At 37.8% G+C, this 23118-nt stretch overlaps 1 protein-coding gene across 2 annotated transcripts in view; it reads left to right on the forward strand.

Moving 5' to 3' along the window:
* The first annotated feature begins 4761 nt into the window (after positions 1 to 4761).
* Positions 4762 to 23118, forward strand: part of snx7 (sorting nexin 7) — a 36593-nt gene continuing 18236 nt past the window's right edge. The window contains exons 1-8 of one of the 2 annotated variants that reach the window (XM_067435184.1): positions 4762 to 4995; positions 8867 to 9058; positions 9134 to 9244; positions 9462 to 9626; positions 10742 to 10940; positions 11119 to 11318; positions 12406 to 12492; positions 17755 to 17856. In XM_067435184.1, coding sequence (XP_067291285.1) covers positions 4873 to 4995; positions 8867 to 9058; positions 9134 to 9244; positions 9462 to 9626; positions 10742 to 10940; positions 11119 to 11318; positions 12406 to 12492; positions 17755 to 17856 — 1179 coding nt within the window. In that variant the 5' untranslated portion in view covers positions 4762 to 4872. The remainder of the gene's footprint in view (positions 4996 to 8866; positions 9059 to 9133; positions 9245 to 9461; positions 9627 to 10741; positions 10941 to 11118; positions 11319 to 12405; positions 12493 to 17754; positions 17857 to 23118) is intronic. The other variant, XM_067435185.1, reaches the window with a different exon arrangement.

Here is a 23118-nt window from a genome sequence, read left to right on the forward strand (position 1 = left end):
CTGGTTCTAGTCCCGCTTGGAGCGGGTTGAGTAGGACCAGTTACATTTGGTGCCATCACTATCATGACCTGGATGGGAGTGAGGTTTAGGAGGCTGAGTGCAACGGATGAAGGCCAGTAAGAGCTATGCGTGTAAACCTCCCTCCCTTATCTTCAAGATGCACACTAGCGACTGACACTAGCAGCTGGATTGGAGTGAGGTTTAGGGGGTGAGTGTAACAGACTTAGGCCAGTATGAGCTATTATGTAACCCTCGCTCCTCTGGCCTCAAGAGGCACTCTAGCGACTGTAGCTAGCAGCTGTGGTCTTTAGCGTCCTTGTTAGCATGCCTGCCTCACATGCCAGAGAGTGTTGTTCAAATCCCAGTTGGAGCTGATTAAGAAGGACCGGTTACATCTGGTGCCATGACCTGGATTGGAGTGAGGTCTAGGGGGTGAGAACAGACTTAGGCCAGTAAAAGCTCTGCATGTAAACCTTACTCCTCTGTCCTCAAAAGGCACTCTAGCGACTGATGCTAGCAGCGGTGGTCTTTAGCATCTTTGTAAGCGTGCCTGCCTCACAAACCGGAGATCCTGGTACTAATCCCGCTTGGAGCGGGTGTCATTTGGTGCCGTGACCCGGATGGGAGTGAGGTTTAGGAGGATTAGTGTAACGGACAAAGGCCAGTTAGAGCCATGCGTGTAAACCTCGCTCCTCTGGCCTCAAGAGGCACTATAGCAACTGACGGTAGTAGCTGTGGTCTTTAGCCTCCTTGTAAGCTTGCCTGCCTCCCACACTGGATAGCCTGGTTCTAGTCCCGCTTGGAGCGGGTCGAGTAGGAACTGTTACATTTGGTGCCATGACACGGATGGGAGTGAGGTTAAGGAGGATGAGTGTAACGGATGAAGGCCAGTAAGAGCCATGCGTTTAAAGACTGTGGTCTTTAGCCTTCTTGTTAGTGAGCCTGCCTCCCATGCCGGAGACCCCAGTTTGAATCCTGCTAGAACTGGTTACACATTCCATATGACATTAAAGGATGTCAACAAAAATAAGTTCACCCAAAAATGAAATTTATGTAATTAATGACTCACCCTAATGTCGTTCCACACCCGTAAGACCTCCGTTCATTTTCAGACACAGTTTAAGATATTTTATATTTAGTCCGAGAGCGTATGCAAGTGTGTTTACACTATATTGTCCATGTCCAGAAAGGGAATAAAAACATCATCAAAGTAGTTCATCTCTTGAAGCATCGAAAATACATTTTGGTCCAAAATTAACAAAAACTACGACTTTATTCAGCATTGTCTTCTCTTCCGCATTTGTTTTCAATCCTCAAATAAAGATTCAAATGGTTATGAATCAGCGTATGATTTCGATCGCGTGTCAAACTGCTGAAATCACGTGACATTGGCGATCCGAATCATGAATCGATTCACTGATTCATGACCGTTCAAATCTTTATTTGAGGACTGAAAACAAACACGGAAGAGAAGACAATGCTGAATAAAGTCGTAGTTTTTGTTATTTTTGGACCAAAATGTATTTTCGATGCTTCGAGATTCTAATTAACCCACTGATGTCACATATGGACTACTTTGATGATGTTTTTATTAGGACAGTATAGTATGCATACACTCTCGGACTAAATATAAAATATCTTAAACAGTGTTCCGACAATGAACGAAGGTCTTACGGGTGTGGAACAACATTAGGGTGAGTCATTAATGAAATAAATAAAATTTTGGGTGAACTAACCCTTTAATGACAACTGAGATCCTAAATTGTGACATTCCTTACACAGCTAGGATCATGTTTTTACAGTCTGACAAGAACACCACATCCTCACCAAAGAGTTCTATAATACCTAGAGAAATGCTAATGCCATTTATATCAATGCCAGTTTCACAGCTGGCACAGGATGATCGCAACCTGCTAACGGCCATTATGGGTTCTGCCCATTTTTGAACCGTAAATGTCAGGGAAACTGCATGACTTTGAATGGCTAATGTGCGAGAATGCACACAGTTCCAAAACCTTCACTAGCAAAAATCTGGAGCGGTGACTTCAATGGCGGCATTTAGGAAAAAATATAAATCCATTTAACTCCATTCCATTTATTTGCCATCCTCAAAGACACATTAAAGCCTTCTTGAAATCATGCAGATCTTTCTAATGGAGACCTGGATAGGAAGTTGAACCTTCTAAAGGCATTTTAATAGAAGAATTAAAAGACAAAGTAGTGTCCAGCTGCTTGGCCACAAAAAAAGGAAGTGCCCTATAATGAATAGCCATTATTACGACATGTACAAGTTGCTAATGAGAGCGATGATGACAGCGCAGTTGTTGGATTGGACACCTGGTAGTTATCGAACAGCAGTCACATTTAAAATGCATTTAGAAGCCTGATTACAACCATATGAAATAAGGTATAATAGTCCTCGTCAGAATTCACGGCGTCTCAGACAGTGAGTCGGAAAAAAAGAGTGAATATTGTAAAAGCGATAATAACTATTGCACTCGTCTGGGGGGTAATAAATAAATAAATGTGTGCTTTGCAACTGTGCATCAGCCAGCAACAAGAGAGACTCGGCTGTGTGCGGATTTAATTAGAAAGCAAAGCTTTTTGACAGTAAATTGATTTTTAATTGTCTTCTTCTGCATTCGCTCCAGGTGGCTCAAGTCTTCTCTATTTGATGTTTTGTGTGCTTTATGTGAAGGTTTTTTCCTCCTGCCAAAACACAGTTTATTATGGCACACTGCAGATTAGCAAGCGGTTCTCCCAAATCAAGCCTATTCTACATCTGAGGGACATCCAGTGGGGTTTTAACAGAACTGTCGAAATTCTCTGCAGCACAGTCCAGCCAATGCACTCAGAAACAACAGCAATATGTTTTTTTTTAAAAACATGGTCTGGTCGACATCACTAATGGGCCCAACAGGAAGGAAATGCAATTTGAAAGGAGCTGATCTATGTATGCCATTGTTGTGGGGTAATGCTGATGTAATTATTATCTGCCGTTGATGGAGGTTGGTAGAGGAAGGATTTGGGACCATGCCATAAATCAGAGCAGGAGGATGTTGTTCATTCACACACAGTCACACAAAACACTATCTATGGTTATTATCCTTTTGCTAGGTAAAAGTATATCTGCATTTAAAACAGCCATGACTAAGTCCGAATGGGTGTGGTCTGCACCGAATCTAATCTACTGAGCTTATATCTCAAGTTTTGAATCATGTTATGTAACGCATTCCCTATATTCTGCCTAACAAATGACTTTCCAGCGGGCTATTTATCATTTACATGAAAAACAGTTTTAATTAACAGCTTGCATTGAATATGCTCGCTGCAGCGGCTAAATAAAGATTGTTTCACAGCAACTCATGCATCATACGGTGTGATACTGTGACACAGTTATGAAAGTCTTTGATCGTCACACATCAAAATGAGAAAAAAGGGTCCTAGCTTCAGCTTTAAATCAGTTATGAAAGCAAATGATATAAAATGACAGTACACTAATGTGATCGGGGTGGGGCTGACCTTTTCTGTGCTTAGCGCTACAGCTGCCTGGATCAGTCACACCGTATGGCCTGCCCTTTCTACAGATATTCTAATACTTCATATGCTTTATAATGCAATCTATGCAACTTCAATGAGTTCTTATGCAGAAGGGTGTCAGCTTCGCAAAACAGTATTATGTTTATGCATGTTATTGGAGAGTTCTTGATTTAGCTTTATACCAAATTAATGTAATATAATATGTAAAGGGAGGTAAAATGATAATAATAATAAACTCAATTCAGGAACGTAAAGCATTATAATTTATGATAGCATAATGGATGAAGTCCAAAATCAAAGAAAACAGATCAAGTCCTACATTCATTATATCCAAGGGGATGGTCTTCATTTGATTAAATAAATGAAATAACTGACAACTAATGAGGAATTCTGTGGCAGAATATTTTATATTAATGACAAGAGCGGTCTCATGATAAGTACTTAAATTCAATATAGCCTGACTGGCATGCCCCTAATTAGATATTTCCTAATAAGTCTCTTATTAGATATGCCCGATTTTGTCCCATAGTGCAGTCTCACACAGCAAAATACTTGAGTGTTTGCATAGCTATATAGATTTGTAATTGCCACTGTCATATGAAGTCTTAATTATGAGATTTGCCACTGTAAATGCCTTTAAATTGAGCAACAGTGGCATCTGCTGGTTGTAAATATACACAGCAGGAATTCAGAGCCAGTTTTACACTAAGTTTACAATCAGACAAACCCCAAACTGAACGAAAACAATTAATTAATATTTAAAGACATGTACACTTGCTGATCGTGTCTCTTAGATATAATTTCTTATCATTATTATAGCCTATTCATATTTTTGAATAGTTAATATTTGTATTATATAATCATTGTATAGATATTTTGTGGCATATAAAGTGAAAAACAGTTTTTACTGTAAATGAGATCGACCTCAATGTTAGTTTACACACATAGTAGTAACCTTAGGTTACGAACTGACCTCTTAAACCCATAATCATAGAGTTTCATACCAAAAGTGCTTTTATGAATTATGCAAACCACATAACATAAGGCTGCATTTCAAACTTCAAAAACACCCATCTGATGTAAACCACTATTATTTCACGGTTTAGCACTGAATTTACAGTTGGCTAAAATCACCAAAAACAACAAATAAAATACAGTAAACATACTCCTTCACGTGGGCGTCTCGCGGCGCTCAACTCGGCTCTTCCTCCACTCGCGGTTTCCGATTCTGCGCAGTGGAGACCGAGCCGCTTCGGCTGAGCTTTATGAGAGCTGTGCGGAAAAACTGATGAAGTCCAGAAAACTTGTAGCAAAGTAGTGATTTGAGCAACGATGAGTGGACCTGTCGTCGACAACGCCGCGCCATCGGGCATTTCTTCGGTTGCGATTCCGACAGATATCAGCGGACAAATATTAGACCTAGATGAAGACGATGACTTGGAAGTTTTCAGTAAGGTAATTTATAATCAACTGGTTTAAACGGAGATCGATCGCAGACTGTAAGATCAGCCAGTCCTGTAAAATAAACTCATAACTAGAGTTAAAATCGTTTGGTTCTACATCATAAAGCACGTAGAAATCTCTGAAGATTTCTCACAGAAATCTGGGTGTTTTGCTGTGATCTGAAGTTTCAAAGGTCAGCGATCAGGCGCTGTCATGGCATGTTTTTTTCCGGAAAAAAACATCGGAGTTTTTACTATTTAATTTGATGCCAGATTATTCGTTTTTAAATAGCCGAAACTCATCGTTCTGTACAGTTACAGACTGTGTGTTTAACTGTCGCTGTCTATAATCTAAAGTTATTTGACTGCCAGGAGTCTGTCTGTCTGTCTGTCTGTATGTGGACAGTCTAAAAATCTCTAGCAAACAAGTCAGAACTGCACAATTCCCAGCAAGCAATTAGAACACCTTAGCAACACCCAGCAAACAGTTAAAACACCCTAGCAACACACAGCAAGCTGTTAGAATGCCCCAGCAACACCCAGAAAGCAGTTAGAACACCTTAGCAATGCCCTAACAACCACTCAGACAACTTCAGCAAACATTTGCTTGCACACTATTTTTAATGTCTGTGTAATCTTTATACTGTTTTAAATTTTCTGACACAACTTTGTCAGTCCAACATCAAAGTTTGACAATTAAAGTTCTTGATGAACTTTAATTTGGAGTTTTGTGGGTTGTGTTGTAGTTAGTACCAGCAGTGAATGGAGGTGTGGTGTTTGTAGTGTAAAGCAGAAGTGCAGTTTGTGCTGACTATGGGCCAGTTTGTTATGACAGGAAACAGGCACACAGCCTTCATTCCCAGCAGTTGTGGATAAACGAGAGGGATTTGCATGCATCAGTGTTTTGTCTCTCACTGTGATCAAATCACAAAAAAAGCTCACAAAGCAGGTTAAAAACAATATTATGTCCATTCTGATATAATATTAGATATATATGCGTATCTAATTATACACTCTTAAAACAGCATCATATTGGGTTCTGTGGTTAAGTAACAATGATTGAGTCATTTATTGTGCCTTTTTATGTACATTAAATACATTAGCCTATATATATATAAAATGATTAATATATATATTTTTTGGAAACAAATTCACAAGAGCTATTTTTATGTTAGTTTTTAATGTTTGTAAGTCTAAATGTAAATGTAACTATTATTTAAAGACCAACACAAAATTGATAATAATAAATGTTTCTAGAGCAGCAAATCAGCATATTGGAATGATTTCTGAAGAGTCATGTGACTGAAGACTGACGTAATCATGCTGAAGATTCAGCACATAAATTAATAATTTTTTTTTAACAGTAGGGGCCAAAAGTGATTCGGTCTAGGGGAATTGACATCTTCACCTCTTAATCAAATATTAATAAATATTGGTTAAAGATTTTATAGGTATATTGCTTAGTTGTGCTTGGAGTCGATTGTTTTCTTTGTGATAACGCAGTGAAACATGCCAAGTTGTGCAGACATTTTGGGCTGTCATACAAAAAAATATGACCATGATAACAAGAACAAATAACTGAATATGTTGTGGTCAATGATTGCTTTTTCCTGTGAGCTCTTTGTTTTTCTTTGCATTTTGTTTAACATGTAGCTGTGGTTTGCAAAAAAAAAAAAAAAAAAGTCAGATAAATACCTTAAAGGGGTACTTCAGCGCTGGGAAGATGAATCTGTATTTAAACTGGGTCATTAATGTAGTAGAAATGTGAAATTATTTTTGAATTTGGTGCTTTCTAGACTGAGAAAAGACAGAAAATGTATTTTTGTCTCATGGGGATGAAAGACTACAATTCCCAGAATGCTTCGCTGCCCTGTGAGGCCATTCCCAAAGCCACCGCTACTGGATTACAGTGACTGAGTTCCTACAATTAAATACTGATCGTGTCTGTTCAATATAACAATCGAGTTGCCGCGTGAGTTTCACAGCTGACTCAGATTAGGAGTCAGATTACATTTAACGTCATAAATGACTTGATGAGCTCTCGTGATGAGAGCTGAGGTAGGCTAATCGCGACCACATTCGCGGCATACATTCACAACGCGTTTTCAGTTCATGCCTTTGGAAGCTTAACTTTCATAGAAATTAATTTGAGAAGTTAAAACACTTACATTGCTTAGCATCCGTTTAAATTAATGCCTGTAGCTGAGCTGTGCTGTAAGTGTGATCTCCATTCCCCATGCACGAGTTGAAAACATGCGGAAATGGCTCCCTCTGCTGGCTGTAGTCTTTAGCCTCTGGGCAAACATTCCTCTCGTGACGCAAATATCGTCAATTTGCGTCACGAGAGGAATTTTTCCAGAAATAAAATGCATAAATCTCTCGTCTCAGGGGGATATAAGAGGGGGGGGGCACGATCATTTGAATATTCTCCAGGGTTTCTACTGATACAAAGGCATATGTTAATCGCTGAAGTAACCATTTAACCAAGTTTTTTTTTTCTTCCCTTATATTTAATCTATTTAAATTAAAATAACTTCCTCATATGTTGAAGGTTTACTTGAACTTGTAGGCACCTATTGTTTCCATTGGTGTTGTTCCTCTTCATTTTCCCCTTCTTCTTCTTCTTCTTCTTCTTCTTCTTCTTCTTCTTCTTCTTCTTCTTCTTCTTCTTCTTCTTCTTCTTCTTCTTCTTCTTCTTCTTCTTCTTCTTCTTCTTCAGTCTATAAGCCCATAAGTTTTGTCACACTGATCAAGGACAGTCTGAACATTAAGTCTCTAACTCAGTCCCAACACCAACTGCCCAATTTTCACTCAAGTTTTTGCGAATAACTTTTGAACCATTAGGGATAGAATCTATAAGTGAATGAATGTATTTTTCTGATTCCTTGGCTCAAAACGATTTGATTATAATTATAATGAAAAAATGTCATTTTCGCATTATATATATACAAGCCATTTGGAATTTAAAAAAAAACCTAGTTTTTCGAACTCCCTCTAGACAATTCCATGAATTCCATGAAAATCGAGTCTGATCATCCTTAGAGCTTTCTGTCAAAAACGCATGGAATTCAAGTCAATTCTTCAAACCGTTCTTGTTTAACGTGAAAACAAATTCTATGAAAAACAGGACAAAATGTATGTGAGGCTTTATCTCTGCAATGCTTGAGCGTATTCTGCCCAAAGTTTGTGTTTGTTATGAGTTTTGACACAGTACCTCCTAGTGATCACGAAATATAAAAATAACATTGCTATAACTTCTGAACAATTTGACTGAAAATCGCACCCAAAAAAAATATTATAAAAATGTGTCACCCAACACTGACAACAACATATTAATTTGTACTAAGCAAGCATGTCACATTAAAAGTGTGAGCTTTCAACCATTTTGCTTAAAACAACCATTTTCTCTCCGAATGTCTTTACTCATTTTTTAGTTGGTCTGATGCTCGCTCCCTTGATTTTTAGATCCTCATTCCGCCTCTGCTGTGGTTGGCCCCTTGATCGCTGCTTGCAGCTCTATTTGTTTTAATTGCAATCATATTTCACAATATTTCTATTTTTTACTGATCAAATAAAGGCAGCATTGGTGAGCATGATAGACTTGTTTTAAAAACATTACAAATCTTAATTGTAAACTTTTAAATGGTGGTGTATATGTATAGTTTTTTGTTTTAAATAGTCCTTCAAGGTATTTCAAAGAATACCAGGGTATATTGCTATTTTAAAGTATATAATAGTAATTCACTGGTACTTTTACAGTTTTGTTTAATAAGCCAGCCAGTCCACATCCAATTAGTGCATAGCACTTGTTGTTTGCTTGATGTCTAAACATTCGTGCTGTTGGTCCCTCACGTGTCCTGCTGGACGTCTTGTATTTTGTGTAGGATACGACTCTCACAGAGGGGAGCTCTTTCAATCCCTCCATGCAGACCTCCCCTGCTTCAATGATCAACCAGTACAAGTTTGAGGAAGAAGAGGAAGACGCTGACACCAAAGATATTTTTGTCACAGTCGATAACCCAGAGAGTCACGTGACGGCTATTGAGACATATGTAACCTACCGTGTCATGACCAAGGTACGGCGGATCTGGGCACAAATTCACTAAGTCAGGTTCTGTGAATAATTCTCTCAATTTTTCCCCTCACATCAGACCACAAGGAGCGAGTTTGACGCGAGTGAGTTTGAGGTGCGAAGGCGATACCAAGACTTCCTGTGGTTAAAGGGACGCCTGGAAGAGGCTCATCCCACGCTCATTGTTCATGTGGGTGAAGTGTGCGAGTCTCTTGCTTGTTAAACAGTTTGGAAGAATGAATACAGTATTGAAGTCTATGGGGCATTTCTATATATATTCTATTATATTGTAGTGGAGGAACTTCTAATGCCTTTAAGACATCATTTCACTGCCCTGCCAAAATAACTCAAATAAATAAAGATATTGTCCTGCGTGTCCTAACAAGGAATTGATTGTGTCTCATCAGCCACTGCCGGAGAAGTTTGTGATGAAAGGAATGGTGGAGAGGTTTAATGAAGATTTCATTGAGACGAGGAAGAAGGCGCTGCACAGGTTTCTGAACAGAATAGCAGAACATCCAATTTTCTCCAGCAGTGAGGATTTTAAGATCTTCCTCACAGCAGAATCTGGGGTAAGACTTTATCTATCTATCTATCTATCTATCTATCTATCTATCTATCTATCTATCTATCTATCTATCTATCTATCTATCTATCTATCTATCTATCTATCTATCTATCTATCTATCTATCTATCTATCTATCTATCTATCTATCTATCTATCTATCTGTCTATCTATCTGTCTATCTATCTGTCTATCTGTCTGTCTGTCGTCTATTTTTGGCAGTTATTTATCTGTTATTCATTCATTTATATTCAGTTATTTATCTATTTATATTTTTTAACATTTTACATAATTTATACATTTGTATATGTATTAATTAATTGTATTATTATGTAGTTTATTTTAATCAATATATTTATTATATGTTTTATACAACTAGTTATACATTATTATTTATACCCTTATTTTATATGTATTCATTATCTTTTAAATTTACATTTATTTAGTTATATTTTATTTATTTAAACGTTTAGTTATGCATTTATTTATAAAAAAAATTATTTGTAATTAGTATTATTAATATACATATATAATAAGGTTAATCTGGTTTTATTTATTTTTTTAGTAATACTTAAAGGTACAATAGGAGTATTAAAGTTGAAGTATTTAAGTATTAAACTTTGGTGCATAACTCATCTTAAACTATGTCTAGAGACCATATCAAAATACTTGGGGCTTTTTTGACCCTACAAGTGATCACCTAGCAACCACCCAGAATATCCTAGCAACCATATAGAGACTATTTACTATTTAAGCCTGCCTACCACACACACACACACACACACACACACACACACACACACATTCCCACACTCTACCTTACCCTGATAATCAATGACCTTCTGTGTGTTCACTTTATGTAATCTCAGTTTTGATTCTGTTGAATGCATGGAGATAATGTGACAGTGTCTGTTTAGGCCTGGCTGAGTGACCTCTAAGATAAGTACTTTATATAGACGTCATCAACTCATTTTGGTCATAATAAAGGAAGTTTTGCTGTTATGGATATTTGACTCTTTGCAGGCTGTTGACCACATTTTCAGTCATTAGAGGCTTTTACTGGAGGCTATTTTGCTGTTGTCAACTGGCATCATACACTGTTCCTCTGATCCTCTATGCAGGAGCTGACGTCTCATAAGAAGCAGGGTCCAGGTTTTCTGAGCCGGATGGGGGAGACGGTGAAAGCTGTCGCTGCTTCAGTCAGAGGGGTCAGAAACCGGCCTGAGGAGTTCACTGACATGCACGAGTACGTGGAGGCCTTCAGTCAGAAGATCAGCTCGCTCGATAAAGTTACTCAAAGAATCATCAGAGAGCAGAAAGGTTGGACTTTTACCCTGTTCACACTCTTTTCCATGACTTCTCTTCCCCACCTAGTCTCATCTCACATGTCCGGCCTCATTTCGTCTTAGTTAATAGACTGACAAAAGTATTCAGAAGGGCTTTAGCTGCTATAGAATGATGGGAATGCTGCATAAACTGGCTGCTGCTGTTGTTACAGAGCACCTAGAGGAGCTGAAGGAGTGTGGGCCGATATACACGCTGTGGTCACAATCTGAGGAGGAGCTGGCCGAGCCCTTGAGGAGCATGGCGAGCTGTCTGGACAGTTGCTGCAAGGAGACAGAGGAGCAGGTTAAACAGGCCAATGATCACCTGATTCCAGCCCTTCATGAGTACGTCCTCTGCACCGACACGCTCAAGGTAGACCAACTGACAAGATTATCCTGTTTTCTATTTCTTAAAGGGACAGTTCACCCCCAAATGAAAAGTTGGTCATAATTTACTCATCCTCATGTCGTTCCAAATCTCTATGACTTTTTCTACAAGATTTAAAAAGTTGAAAAAATAAGAAATTAACACTTTTAAAATTAACACTTTTTATTTTTTTGTGTTTTCACCCAAATATTAAGCAGCTCAAAGAATTTCAACACTGATGATAATAATAAATGTTTCTTGAGCAGCAAATCAGTATATTAGAATGATTTCTGAAGGATCGTGTGACACTGAAGATGTCAGTAATGATGCTGAATCTGGTTTCCATTACAGAAATAAATTATGTTTTAATATATATTTAAATAGAGAACAGTTGTTTTAAATTGTATAAATATTTTATAAATTAGTACCGTTTTTGGTCAAATTTTACTGAGTTGGGGAACAAATAAATGCTGCCTTGGTGAGCAAAGGAGTCTTTTTTTCAAAAACATAAAAAAAATCATAGACCCCAAACTTTTGAATAGTAGTGTCTGTATTGATAAAAACGGTTGAATCATTTTTCTAAATATATGAGGATGAGTAAATTGGAACAGAATTAACAGGAATTTCGCTTTAAAGGGATAATTCACCCCAAAAAATGTAATTCCGACATCATCAACTCATCCCGAAGTTGTTCTGCTGAACACAACGGAAGATATTTGGAAGAATGTTTGTAACCAATCAGATCTCGGCCCCATTGACTTCCACAGAACTTGAGTGTGAGTAAATGATGACAGAACTTTCATTTTTGGGTGAACTATCCCTTTAAGTGTAGAATGTTATTCATTTGTTTTGGTTAAATAAAATGTTCTGTTATTTTCTGTTATTTGAGGCAAATGACCTGCTTGTTTTCCTAGTAAAAAAATCATGTTTGAATTGATATGATATTGACATCTACCATGATGCAAAGCTAAGATCAATACAGCCGGCATTGTTTTTTCAGAGGCTTATTACATATTATATCCAGCTTTAAATTTCATTAAAATATATTGATCACAATTTTCCTACTTCATGAGTATCGATCATGGGTTTTCAGGCGGTACTAAGGAGGCGAGACAACATCCAGGCGGATTTCGAAGCGAAGACTGAAGCTCTTGCCATGAAGAAGGCCGACAGGGATGCGGTATGTCTATTATTGACTCTTTCTATTCTCCACGTAATCCGTCCGGCGCTCCTTTGAAAATTCACAGAGATTATTTTTAATAAAACCAAGCTCTAGCCGTTCATTAGACAGCACTCCTTTTTGAGCTGTAAAAGGAATTTGGAGAGATTATATAAATATCTTAGGACAGCTTCAAGCCAGACTGCTCTTGAAATTGGACGCTTTTAAATATTACTCATATTGCCATATTTAAGTCTCTTTGGCTTGTTGAGTTTATTTTTGTCAATTCCGTCAAATATCAGGGGCAGGACGCTTGAACGCTCTGAAAGGGCATTACTGGACAAAGAACCGATGGTGTCTAAAGAAGCTTAGCAGCATCTCTGCACTCTTGTCGGTTTAATTATGTGATTTGATTGAGCGTGGTCCCTGCTGACTCCTGATGCTTACTACAAAAGGCCATTTCCAAAATGAAAAGGTATCCCCGATGCTCTTTTTTTTTTTTTCAAACCAAACCCATGCTCCAGATTTACTCACTCACAGCTGGTAGAAAACGATAAACCATGATGTATTTGAATATGCTCCTAATGCAAATATGCATGTGTCCACATTCAGCTTTGGATCATCGTGTAAAATGTGATCCAAATGTAACTACTAAACAATACATAGTGAGCAGTTTTGGGAAATTTGAATTCTTTTTTTGATGCACGGACCCCCGAGGGCCCCCTTCCTAAAATATAGATCGCTATATATTTAAATGTATAAAGACCTATTCTATTCTGTGATGAAATATTACATGGACAACTTATATACTTTACAAATTTAATTTGTTTAATTTAAATATTTCATTAGAGGTTTTTAAATGTGCAAACCTGAAGAGAGCACTAATAAATAATTTTCTTTAATCTCATGATTACCAATCAGCCTTTAGAAAGCAAGGTGAAACAATACATTTAAACTCAATTTTATTAATTTTATTTTATTATTACATAATTCAATGTACTTTTAAGCCATTTAAAGGTCCCATTCTTTGCGATTCCATCTTTCAAACTTTAGTTAGTGTGAAATGTTGCTGTTAGAGCATAAATAATACCTGTAAAATTATAAAGCTCAAAGTTCAATGCCAAGCGAGATATTTTATTTAACAGAAGTTCCCTTTCAAAGCCTACAGCGAACGGCCGGTTTGGACTACACCCCTGCACTTCCTGCTTTAATGACGCAACTAAAACCGTTTGTTGACGAACCCTCCGCCCACGAGAACACGCAAATTCGGGGGCGTGGTCCTTTTGCTCTCGCAGGTCGAGAATAGGAAGCGTTGTTTTTGTAGAGTGTGTTTGTCGCCATACCATTGAAACGCTGTTATTTTCATCCCGGAGTCAAATCACCTTTGTTTGGCCTTCCCACGGACGCTGTACGTAGAGATCAATGGCTACAGTTTATGGTTAACTCGGTTCCGGAAAATTATAATCACAATTTAAAACTATGTGCAGCACATTTTGCTGAGGACTGCTTCCTCAATCTCAATCAGTTTAATGCCGGATTCGCAGAAAGATTATTCTTAAAAGATGACGCAGTTCCCTCTTTGTTGTTTATGGACCACAACCAGTAAGTGTATTTTATTATTTAAGTCGGTCCGTTTAACAGTTTATGTAACTCATGACACAAAGTGCAACGCTGTTTAGCTTTGTTAACTAACGTTAGATGGTAATTGAAACTAATCTGAAAAACTTAGCATATAAAAGTGTAGTAATTCATTCAGACACCATCGATTGTTGGTGTTTGTAATGATCAGTTTAAACCACTGAATAGACAGCTTACCATTCTGAAACATCCAGCAAAAGTCTTTCCTGAGCAGGTTGTAATCGATCCTCTTCGATATTCTCCGGGTCTGATTCCGACTCAAATTGATAAGGCAATATAGACATTTTTGCAATAACATGGAGCGCGCGTATCTACCCTAAGAGGCGGGACCTTTCCGGGCTACGTGCTAAGCTGCTGTCCAATCACAACACAGGAAGCGCTGGCCTAATCAGAACTCGTTACGTATTTTTGAAGGAGAGACTTCATAGAACAAGGAAATCATCAGGCCGTTTTTAGGACAAAGCGGTATACAGATAAGTCAATTGTGTGAAAAATACAGGGTTTTTTTTTTACACGCGAAACATGAACTCATGTTATATTTCACACTGTAAACATAATCAAAGCTTCGAAAACACGCGAAGAATGGGACCTTTAAGAGGACACAATCTTTTAAAATACTTTATTATTAAATATACAATTTATTATTGCAAAATTAAAATTAGTTCAATTTAAAGTTAATTAGTGATCATTAGCAGCATATAAAGGGGTCATATGATGCTTTTAATTTTTTATTGAACACTGATCCAGACCTGCCTTAATCACCTTGATCAAAGTCTAGATATTACTTTCTCAAATATCTACTATCAAGCTACTTCTAATGCAAGCGTTACTGAAAATGTACAGAGTAAAATATTACTGGAAATTCATTAGTAATGCCTAACACTACTGCGTTACAGCAAAAAGTAATGTTACTGTAATGTATTACTTTTGTAATGCGTTACTCCCAACACTGGCCCACATCCCGCCTTTTTGCCCATTTTCTGTTATCCGGGAGTGATGCGCGATGACGCGCTATCAAGATGGCAACGGCCAGCTCGTCTCTACTTTACGCTTCAAAACTGCTCTTCAGAATCCTATGGGTGACATCACAGACACTATGTCCATATTTTTTTTACAGTCTATAGACTTAACGCACTCGTTTTCATTCACTCCTTCAAGTAAACTATATTAGTGGACTAACTTAGGGAAAAGTGAATTGGGTTTAGGGGGCGATTTTGGATTTATCCGGTGTGTTTCAGACAGACTGGGAATAGAGGAGCTGCAATAATGTACAGTGTGTGATAGGGCTGAACGATATTGTGTTTTAACATCGACATCGCGATGTGAAGGGTAGTAGCCCATGGTGTAGTAAAGGGTTACTTCAGCGATTAGCATATGGCTTTGTATCAGTAGAAACCCTGGAGTATATTCAAATTATTGTGCTTTCCCCCCTCATATCTCCCTGAGACAAGAGATTTATGCATTTTATTTCTGGAAAAATTCCTTCTATGATGCAAATTGACGATTTTTGCATCATAGGAGGAATGTTTGGCCAAAGACTACAGCCAGCAGAGGGAGCCATTTCTGCATGTTTTGAAACCGCGCATGGGGGATGGGAGATTACACTCAGCTTGCACGCAGGGAGAGCTCAGCTCAGCTCAGCTACAGGCACTCATTTAAACGGAGCTATGGTGTGCAATGTAAGTTTTAACTTCTCAAATTAATTTCTATGAAAGTTAAGCTTGTAAAGGCATGAACTGAAAGGCGCCAGACTGAACTCACGTTGTGAATGTACGCCGCGAGTGTAGTCGCGATTACCTCAGCTCTCATCACGAGAGCTCATTCGGCTCATTTATCTCACTCCTGCAGTTAGTGCTCAGTGCTGTGAGACTCGCGCGGTGACTCACTCATTATATTGAACAGACACGTTCAGTTTTTAATTGTAGTGTCTTCTCTAACTCAGTCACTGTAATCAAGTTGGTGGCGTTGGGGAATGGCATAGGGCAGCGAAGCATTCTGGGAATTGTAGTCTTTCATCCCCATGGGACAAAAATACATTTTCTGTCTTTTCTCAGTCTAGAAGGCACCAAATTCAAAAATAATTTCACATTTCTTATGCATTGATGACCCAGTTTAAATACAGATTCATCTTCCCAGCGCTGAAGTACCCCTTTAAGAGAACGGAGGCACACAGTAAACACGAGTTTGTTGCTGGAGTGACATGCATGTTCCTCATGCCTGCACAGTGATTGGTTCGCTGTGCCTTCTCACCGCTCACGGCCAAACATTCACTGCTAAAATACGCGACGAAGAGGATCCGCCGCAACAACAAAAAAACAGTTTTGTAACAGAAATCATCTTTTTGGGACTATTTCGGTTATAAAAAGGAGGATGTTGACCAAAAAGAGGTAACTGCATGGAGTGACAGAAAGTTGTGGCCACAAAACAATAAAACGCCACCAATTTGTCTGATCACTTAAAACGGCACCACAAAGCTCTTTACGACGAATACAAAGCAGGGCTCGACATTAACGCTTGTCCGGGACAAGTGGATTTTTTGAAGGGACAATTAAAGAGAATTTTACTTGCCTGATGGACTAGAGCCTGATTAAAAACAAAAAATAACTAGCGAATCACCAAGATACAAGAATGATTGTGCATTAGTGTAAGTGGCGATCGATAGTGGATAATAATATATAATGAACTGATGATGATAAGGTCGCGCTGTTCACGCTCGTGCAGCCTCTCGAGGAGAAATTACAACCCTGAATACCATCACGACTGAAAATGACACTGATTTCATATGACGGTTCCATAAACAACTAATTAACATTCACTTAGTCACTTACATTTCAGATGCAATATTTAGTGTTTTTGTTCTATATCAGCAGTGAAAATCGTTCACAGCAGACCCGTAACGCCTCTCACAGCAACAAGTGTGTTACTGAATCGAATCGTTTGAATGAATTGTTTGAATGAACGACTCAGTGACTCACTCATTAAGACGGTCACCTCGGTCAGCTTGCTTATTAGTGAAATTATTAATATCATGGAATGGTAATTATTGACTTTAGCCTGGATTGATGGCTCTCAATATCGCAATATATATCGTTGGGGGAAAAAATATTGCAATGTAATTTTTTTCCAATAACGTGCACCCCTAGTGTGTGAAAAATAATGTTTTTTTTTTTTTTGTAGCATTTAGCATTATTTTTTTAGTTTTTATTTTAGCATGTGAACCTATTCTATGTACCCAATAAACAAAATAATGAGCTTTTGAAATGGCATCATATGACCCCCTTTAACAGTTTCCTGCAAAAATGAATAAAACATCAATAAAAATACCATTTGAATATTTTTTTTTGTACCGGATGATTTACACAAAAGAAGAGATTCACTAAAATGGCATTCTAGGTGAAGGCATTTGAATATATCTTCTATTTACTCAAGTGTAAAGCTATTTGTGCGATGTAATGTGACAAAAACGGCAGTGTAACGTGGTTGTTGACGGCTCGCTGCTTGCAGGGATCTAACCAGCATCCCATTATAAACCCAAAATAGCATTTCCATAGCCTGATGTAATGAACAATATTCATTGAAGTAAGCGTGTGTTGAAGTCCAGGCTTGTTCATATTCACGTGTCCATTGCTCATGTGTCTACTGAAGGATTCTAAGGTGCTGAGTTTAGCTTGGGACAGCTTGGTGGGACGATCCCCCGAGGAGGTCAAACAGCAGAAACAGCAGAAACTTAAAGGCGAGATTAAGGAGGTAATATTTCCCATTAGTGCTTGGGCTTGGCCTGGCTAGCTTCTTCTGGCTTTGTCTGCTCGAGTGTTCGCTTGACCTGGTAGATAGGTTTTCCGAGGTGACACACCCTGATATGAGGGCGTGTTGTCACCTTGTCTTTGTTTCACACATTTTTGTTTACAAGCGTAGTTTAGGCCAGCTTTACGTTTGAATGCCTGTGGTGTGTGTGATGTCAACAAATGCTCTGTCTAACATGCTATGGCTATTTCTTGAGTGGATAACCGGTTAATATCTCTCTCTGCTGAGCATGTTAGCATAGTAGGTTTTCTTGTATGGAATTAAGGTGTGGTGCATGTGACCTTTTTTCAGTCTCGTCTATCTGCTTTGTGCTAGAGACAAGAATGAAACCTCAAATCATATGGCTTGTTGAGGGAGAGGTGTGTTATTACTTTTCTTGGAGATAAGGATAGTTTGCAACAGACATAATATATATGTGTGTAGTGTTTATAATTAACATGTACATTTAAATACACACTCATTCATGTATATACTTAAGAAATATTTGCATTTATATACTGTATATATGCTTAATGTTATTTATATTATATATAAATATATAAATATTTGCATAAATATATACATCTATGTGTGTGTATTCAAATATACATAATAATTATGCACAATACACACACATTTTATTTATATATTTATATATGTCGCTTGTGTACAAATTGACCTAAAGTGCCGCTGAAATATATTTCGAATCAAGATATTTTTACAAGAAATGGCTCATTTTAATCCCACCAGCTTTTGTGATAATGTTTCAGTGAAAAACTAAACTTTCAAAAAGTATTCTAATATTCACAGCTTGGTAAAGCCCATTGAGTCAATTTTTGCAAAGACATAAGTGTTGTCACCTTGTCATATGAGCTTCACCTGTGACTAATAATGGATCAATTAGGTCTTAAGTGTGTATAAAAAGAACCCCAGTACACTAGACCTTCACATCAACTGCAACTAGACCTCTGCAAACATGCCTAAGATTCACCCTGAGACTAAAGTTTTGATTATCAAGAGGCTGAAGACCAGATCCACTGCTGATGTGGCAGACACCTTCAATGTGTCTCAGCGTCAAGTACAGAGGATTAAAAAAAAGATTTGAAGAGACTGGAGACGTTTTTGACAAGCCCAGATCAGGCAGACCCCGCAAGACAACTGCTCGAGAGGACCGTTTGTTGGCTCGAAAATCCAAGGCCAGCCCATTTTCCACTGCAGCAGAGCTCCACGAGACCTGGTCACCTGAAGTCCCTGTGTCAACCAAAACAGTTTTTCGGATTCTGTCTCGAAATGGCCTCCATGGTCGAATCAGTGCCCAGAAGCCAGCACTAAACAAAAGACAATTGAAAAACCGTGTGGCATTTGCCAAGGCCCACAGCCTGCTAAAAGGATGGATGCAGGAAAAGTGGCAGAAGGTGGATTTTCAGATGAATCTTCTGTTGAATTACACCACAGTCGCCGCAAATATTGCAGGAGACCTACTGGAGCCAGAATGGATCCGAGATTCACCCAGAAAACAGTGAAGTTTGGTGGCGGAAAAATCATGGTCTGGGGTTACATCCAGTATGGGGGTGTGCGAGAGATCTGCAGGGTGGAAGGCAACATCAATAGTCTAAAATACCAAGAAATCGTAGCTACCTCTTATATGCCCAACCATAGAAGAGGCCAAATTCTGCAGCAGGACGGTGCTCCATCGCATACTTCCATCTCCACATCAAAGTTCCTCAAGGCGAAGAAGATCAAGATGCTCCAGGATTGGCCAGCCCAGTCACCAGACATGAACATCATTGAGCATATGTGGGGTAGGATGAAAGAGGACGCATGGAAGACGAAACCAAAGAATATCGATGCACTCTTGGAGGCATGCAAGACTGCTTTCTTAGCTATTCCTGATGACTTCATCAATAAATTGTATGAATCCTTGCCAAACCGCATGGATGCAGTCCTTCAAGCTCATGGAAGTCATACAAGATATTACATTTGGATCTCACAGCACCACAACTTAATTTGCTGACATATTTTTGTATTTGCAGTACATTTGTTCAATTTCTGTAAAGGCGACAAAACTTTTGTCTTGCCATAATTTGACCTTTCTGTCTTGATTAAATGATAAATATTTTTTTCTGTGAAAATTATTTATTTCAGTGCATTAAACATCATTTGGGAGGGTTTTTGCTTTTCATATGAGCTATTTCTAACACCAATTAATTAATTAAAAGTCAGGTTAATATCAGGTATTTCTAGAAAATAGATAAGCGACAAGACTTTTGTCAGGGACTGTATGTATATATATATATATATATATGTGTGTGTGTGTAACCACAAACTTTTATTTTGAATGTGATTAATCACGATTAATGGATTTGACAGCACTATTATTAATATGTTTTTTTACGTGTAGTTTACCCTATCATTGTTACTTTCCTGTTTTTATTTTAAGTTTTGGGCTGTCAAAGTTAATGTTATCTTTTATCATTTACTATAAAAATGTTCAACGGCATTACATTTCTCAGCAGTCTAGAGTTATTGCTATCTCAAGGCATTTTCATATATAATGCAAGCCAGTCGTAATGGTTTCAAGTTTTATATAAGACCATGTATTAACTTTTTTTTCTCCTTTTTAAATCTTTTAACCAAACATAATAGTTAACGGTAGCTAGTGATATGTTTTTTTAATATGTAGACTTGATTTGGGTCAGAAAGTATCCGCCCAGAACCCCCTAGCAGCCACATAGCAACACCCTGGTAACCACCCAAAACTTTAGCTGCAAATTATTTTGTAAGGGCAAGCAATGTACAAATCTCATTGTTACTGATTCTTTCATAGTGTTTGCTAGCAGACTGCTTGCCGTTTTAACAGTTAATGCTGCAGACACATTCAGTGTTAGGTAAGTTACTCTAAAAAAGTAATGAATTACTAGTTACTAATTACATCTTCAATAGTGTAATTAGATTACTGTACAGATTACTTCTCTTCAAAAAGTATTTAGTGACTTATTACTAATTACGTTCCAAATCCTATATCAACCTTGAGTTAAGCGATATACATGAAATGGCTCTTTTAATGAAAAATCCGTATGTAAGAAGGATCGATTAAAAACATGAATTTTTTTTCTAGACTTTACATTTTTATGTTAATTCCACTATTGTATTATATATATATATATATATATATATATATATATATATATATATATATATATATATATATATATATATATATATATATATATGTATGTATGTATGTATGTATGTATATTTTATATATATATATATATATATATATATATATATATAAATAATTGTTTTACAGTCTATACACAGTATTTAGATGAATTACTTATGAAGTAACTGTAATTAAATTACACAAAAAATAAGAGTAATCCCTTACTTTACTGTTTCAAGGTTAAAGGTGCAACTTTGCACCTATGCAACTTTCTGTCCACTGGAGGGCGCTTATTCTAAACAAAGTAGTTTGATGACGCCACATTTGAGCGCAGTATCTTGGGACATGTGGTCTTCACCTCACAGCCGGTGGAAAATAGGACACGGGCAGAAATAATTTTCATGGATGCGGTTATTAACGTTACTGTAGTGTGAAGCAGAGCAGGACCGAGTGTTGGAGCTGAGCACGGGCGCTGGAGCGATTGTTACCTGCCTCACCTCGCACCGGGACTTTTATTATGATGGGACAATTTACAAATAGTTGGAAACATTTGGGATGTTGTAAGTACTCAACTGAACAAAATATATAACACTGGCCTGGTGGTTTTTGGATATTTTACTGCAAAAATACTACATAGAGCACCTTTAAAGTACTTAAAATCCAGTAACTAATTACTTAGTAATTAGTTACACCCAACACTGGACACATTGAGCTGGGGTTCTCATATTAAACTTATACGTTCGAATCTGGCTTGTCACCCCCTGTTTTTCCCATCATTTTCTGTCATCTCTTTACTTTCACTGTAAACGTGTGGGGGAAAGACACTAGAATGCAGTGATATGCTTTCTGTCCAGTAGAGGGCAGTAAAGTTTACTGTAAACAGGTGGAAATTCATCATCCCATTTATAAGAATCTCTCCAATAGAGCTAATAAATAATGGCCTTACTTCAGTAAGTTATATAATGCAATGACATTCAGACATTTTTAAGTGTCCAAAAACTTGAATACGTGAATCAGCCTCAAGTTTGATCAAGATGATTCATTGATTTCTTTAAAAGTGGATATTAGAATCCGTTTGTTTGCCTGTGTGTGTTTTAGTGACAGCAACATCAGATCAGCAGAACTAACGATCTGGCCTGCTTGTCAGAAAGGAGACGTGACCGTACACAGCGTCTCGTCCCTAGAGCACTGCATCCATTCACCAAACACAATTGCTGCTCCACAAGACAGCCTCACATCTGATTCACGCGAACACGCGCTACAATGGAAATGAGATGGAGCTCTAACAGATAGCCACCTCTGACCTTCATTAGCTTACCTGTCTGTAAACATCTCACTCTCTATTTCGATCTCTTTTAAATGTTTCTCTCAGTCTCGGCCCACTGATCTGACATGCTGCCGTTCGCACAGGCCTGTCGTTCCTGACATCATGTTTACTGCTATATACTGTTATCTCTCGCTCAGTGTTTAGACACTAATACTTTTGACTGTCATCTGGAGGTGCTTTCACCCCCAGAGAGCTCTTGTGTTAAACAGAGTATGATAGAGTTGTTAATGGCTACCCTGTGAGCCAATCACAAGCTGCGCAGTGACAGGAAAGCAATTGTGCATTGTGAGAAGACCCTAAAAATACACAATGAGGCTGTAAGTTGGTCAGCACCAATGTCTAATTAAATGGTTTTATTATTTCAGCTACAAAATCTACTTTTGCTGACTTTTAATTACATTTTTATGGACAAAAACAGTAATTTTGTGAAATATTATTACAATTAAAATGATTGTTTTCTGAATATATTTTAAAATGTAATATATTCCTGTGATGCAAAGCTGAATTTTCAGCATCATTTCTCTAGTCTTCAGTCTCACATGATCTTGAAAATGATTCAATGAGAACGAATTCAAAGCTGTCAGATATGCTTAGCGTCATTGTTTAAATAACTTGTTTAGACTTTGGAGACAACTTGCAGTGAGCCAAGAAACGAATTACCTTAATTACAGTGACCGATGTAGTTGATACCAGCGTAACAAAATGATTCTTCCGTGCTCAGCAGCTTTTTACA

This window comes from Pseudorasbora parva, chromosome 24, assembly GCF_024679245.1.
Source record: "Pseudorasbora parva isolate DD20220531a chromosome 24, ASM2467924v1, whole genome shotgun sequence".
Lineage (NCBI taxonomy): Eukaryota > Metazoa > Chordata > Actinopteri > Cypriniformes > Gobionidae > Pseudorasbora > Pseudorasbora parva.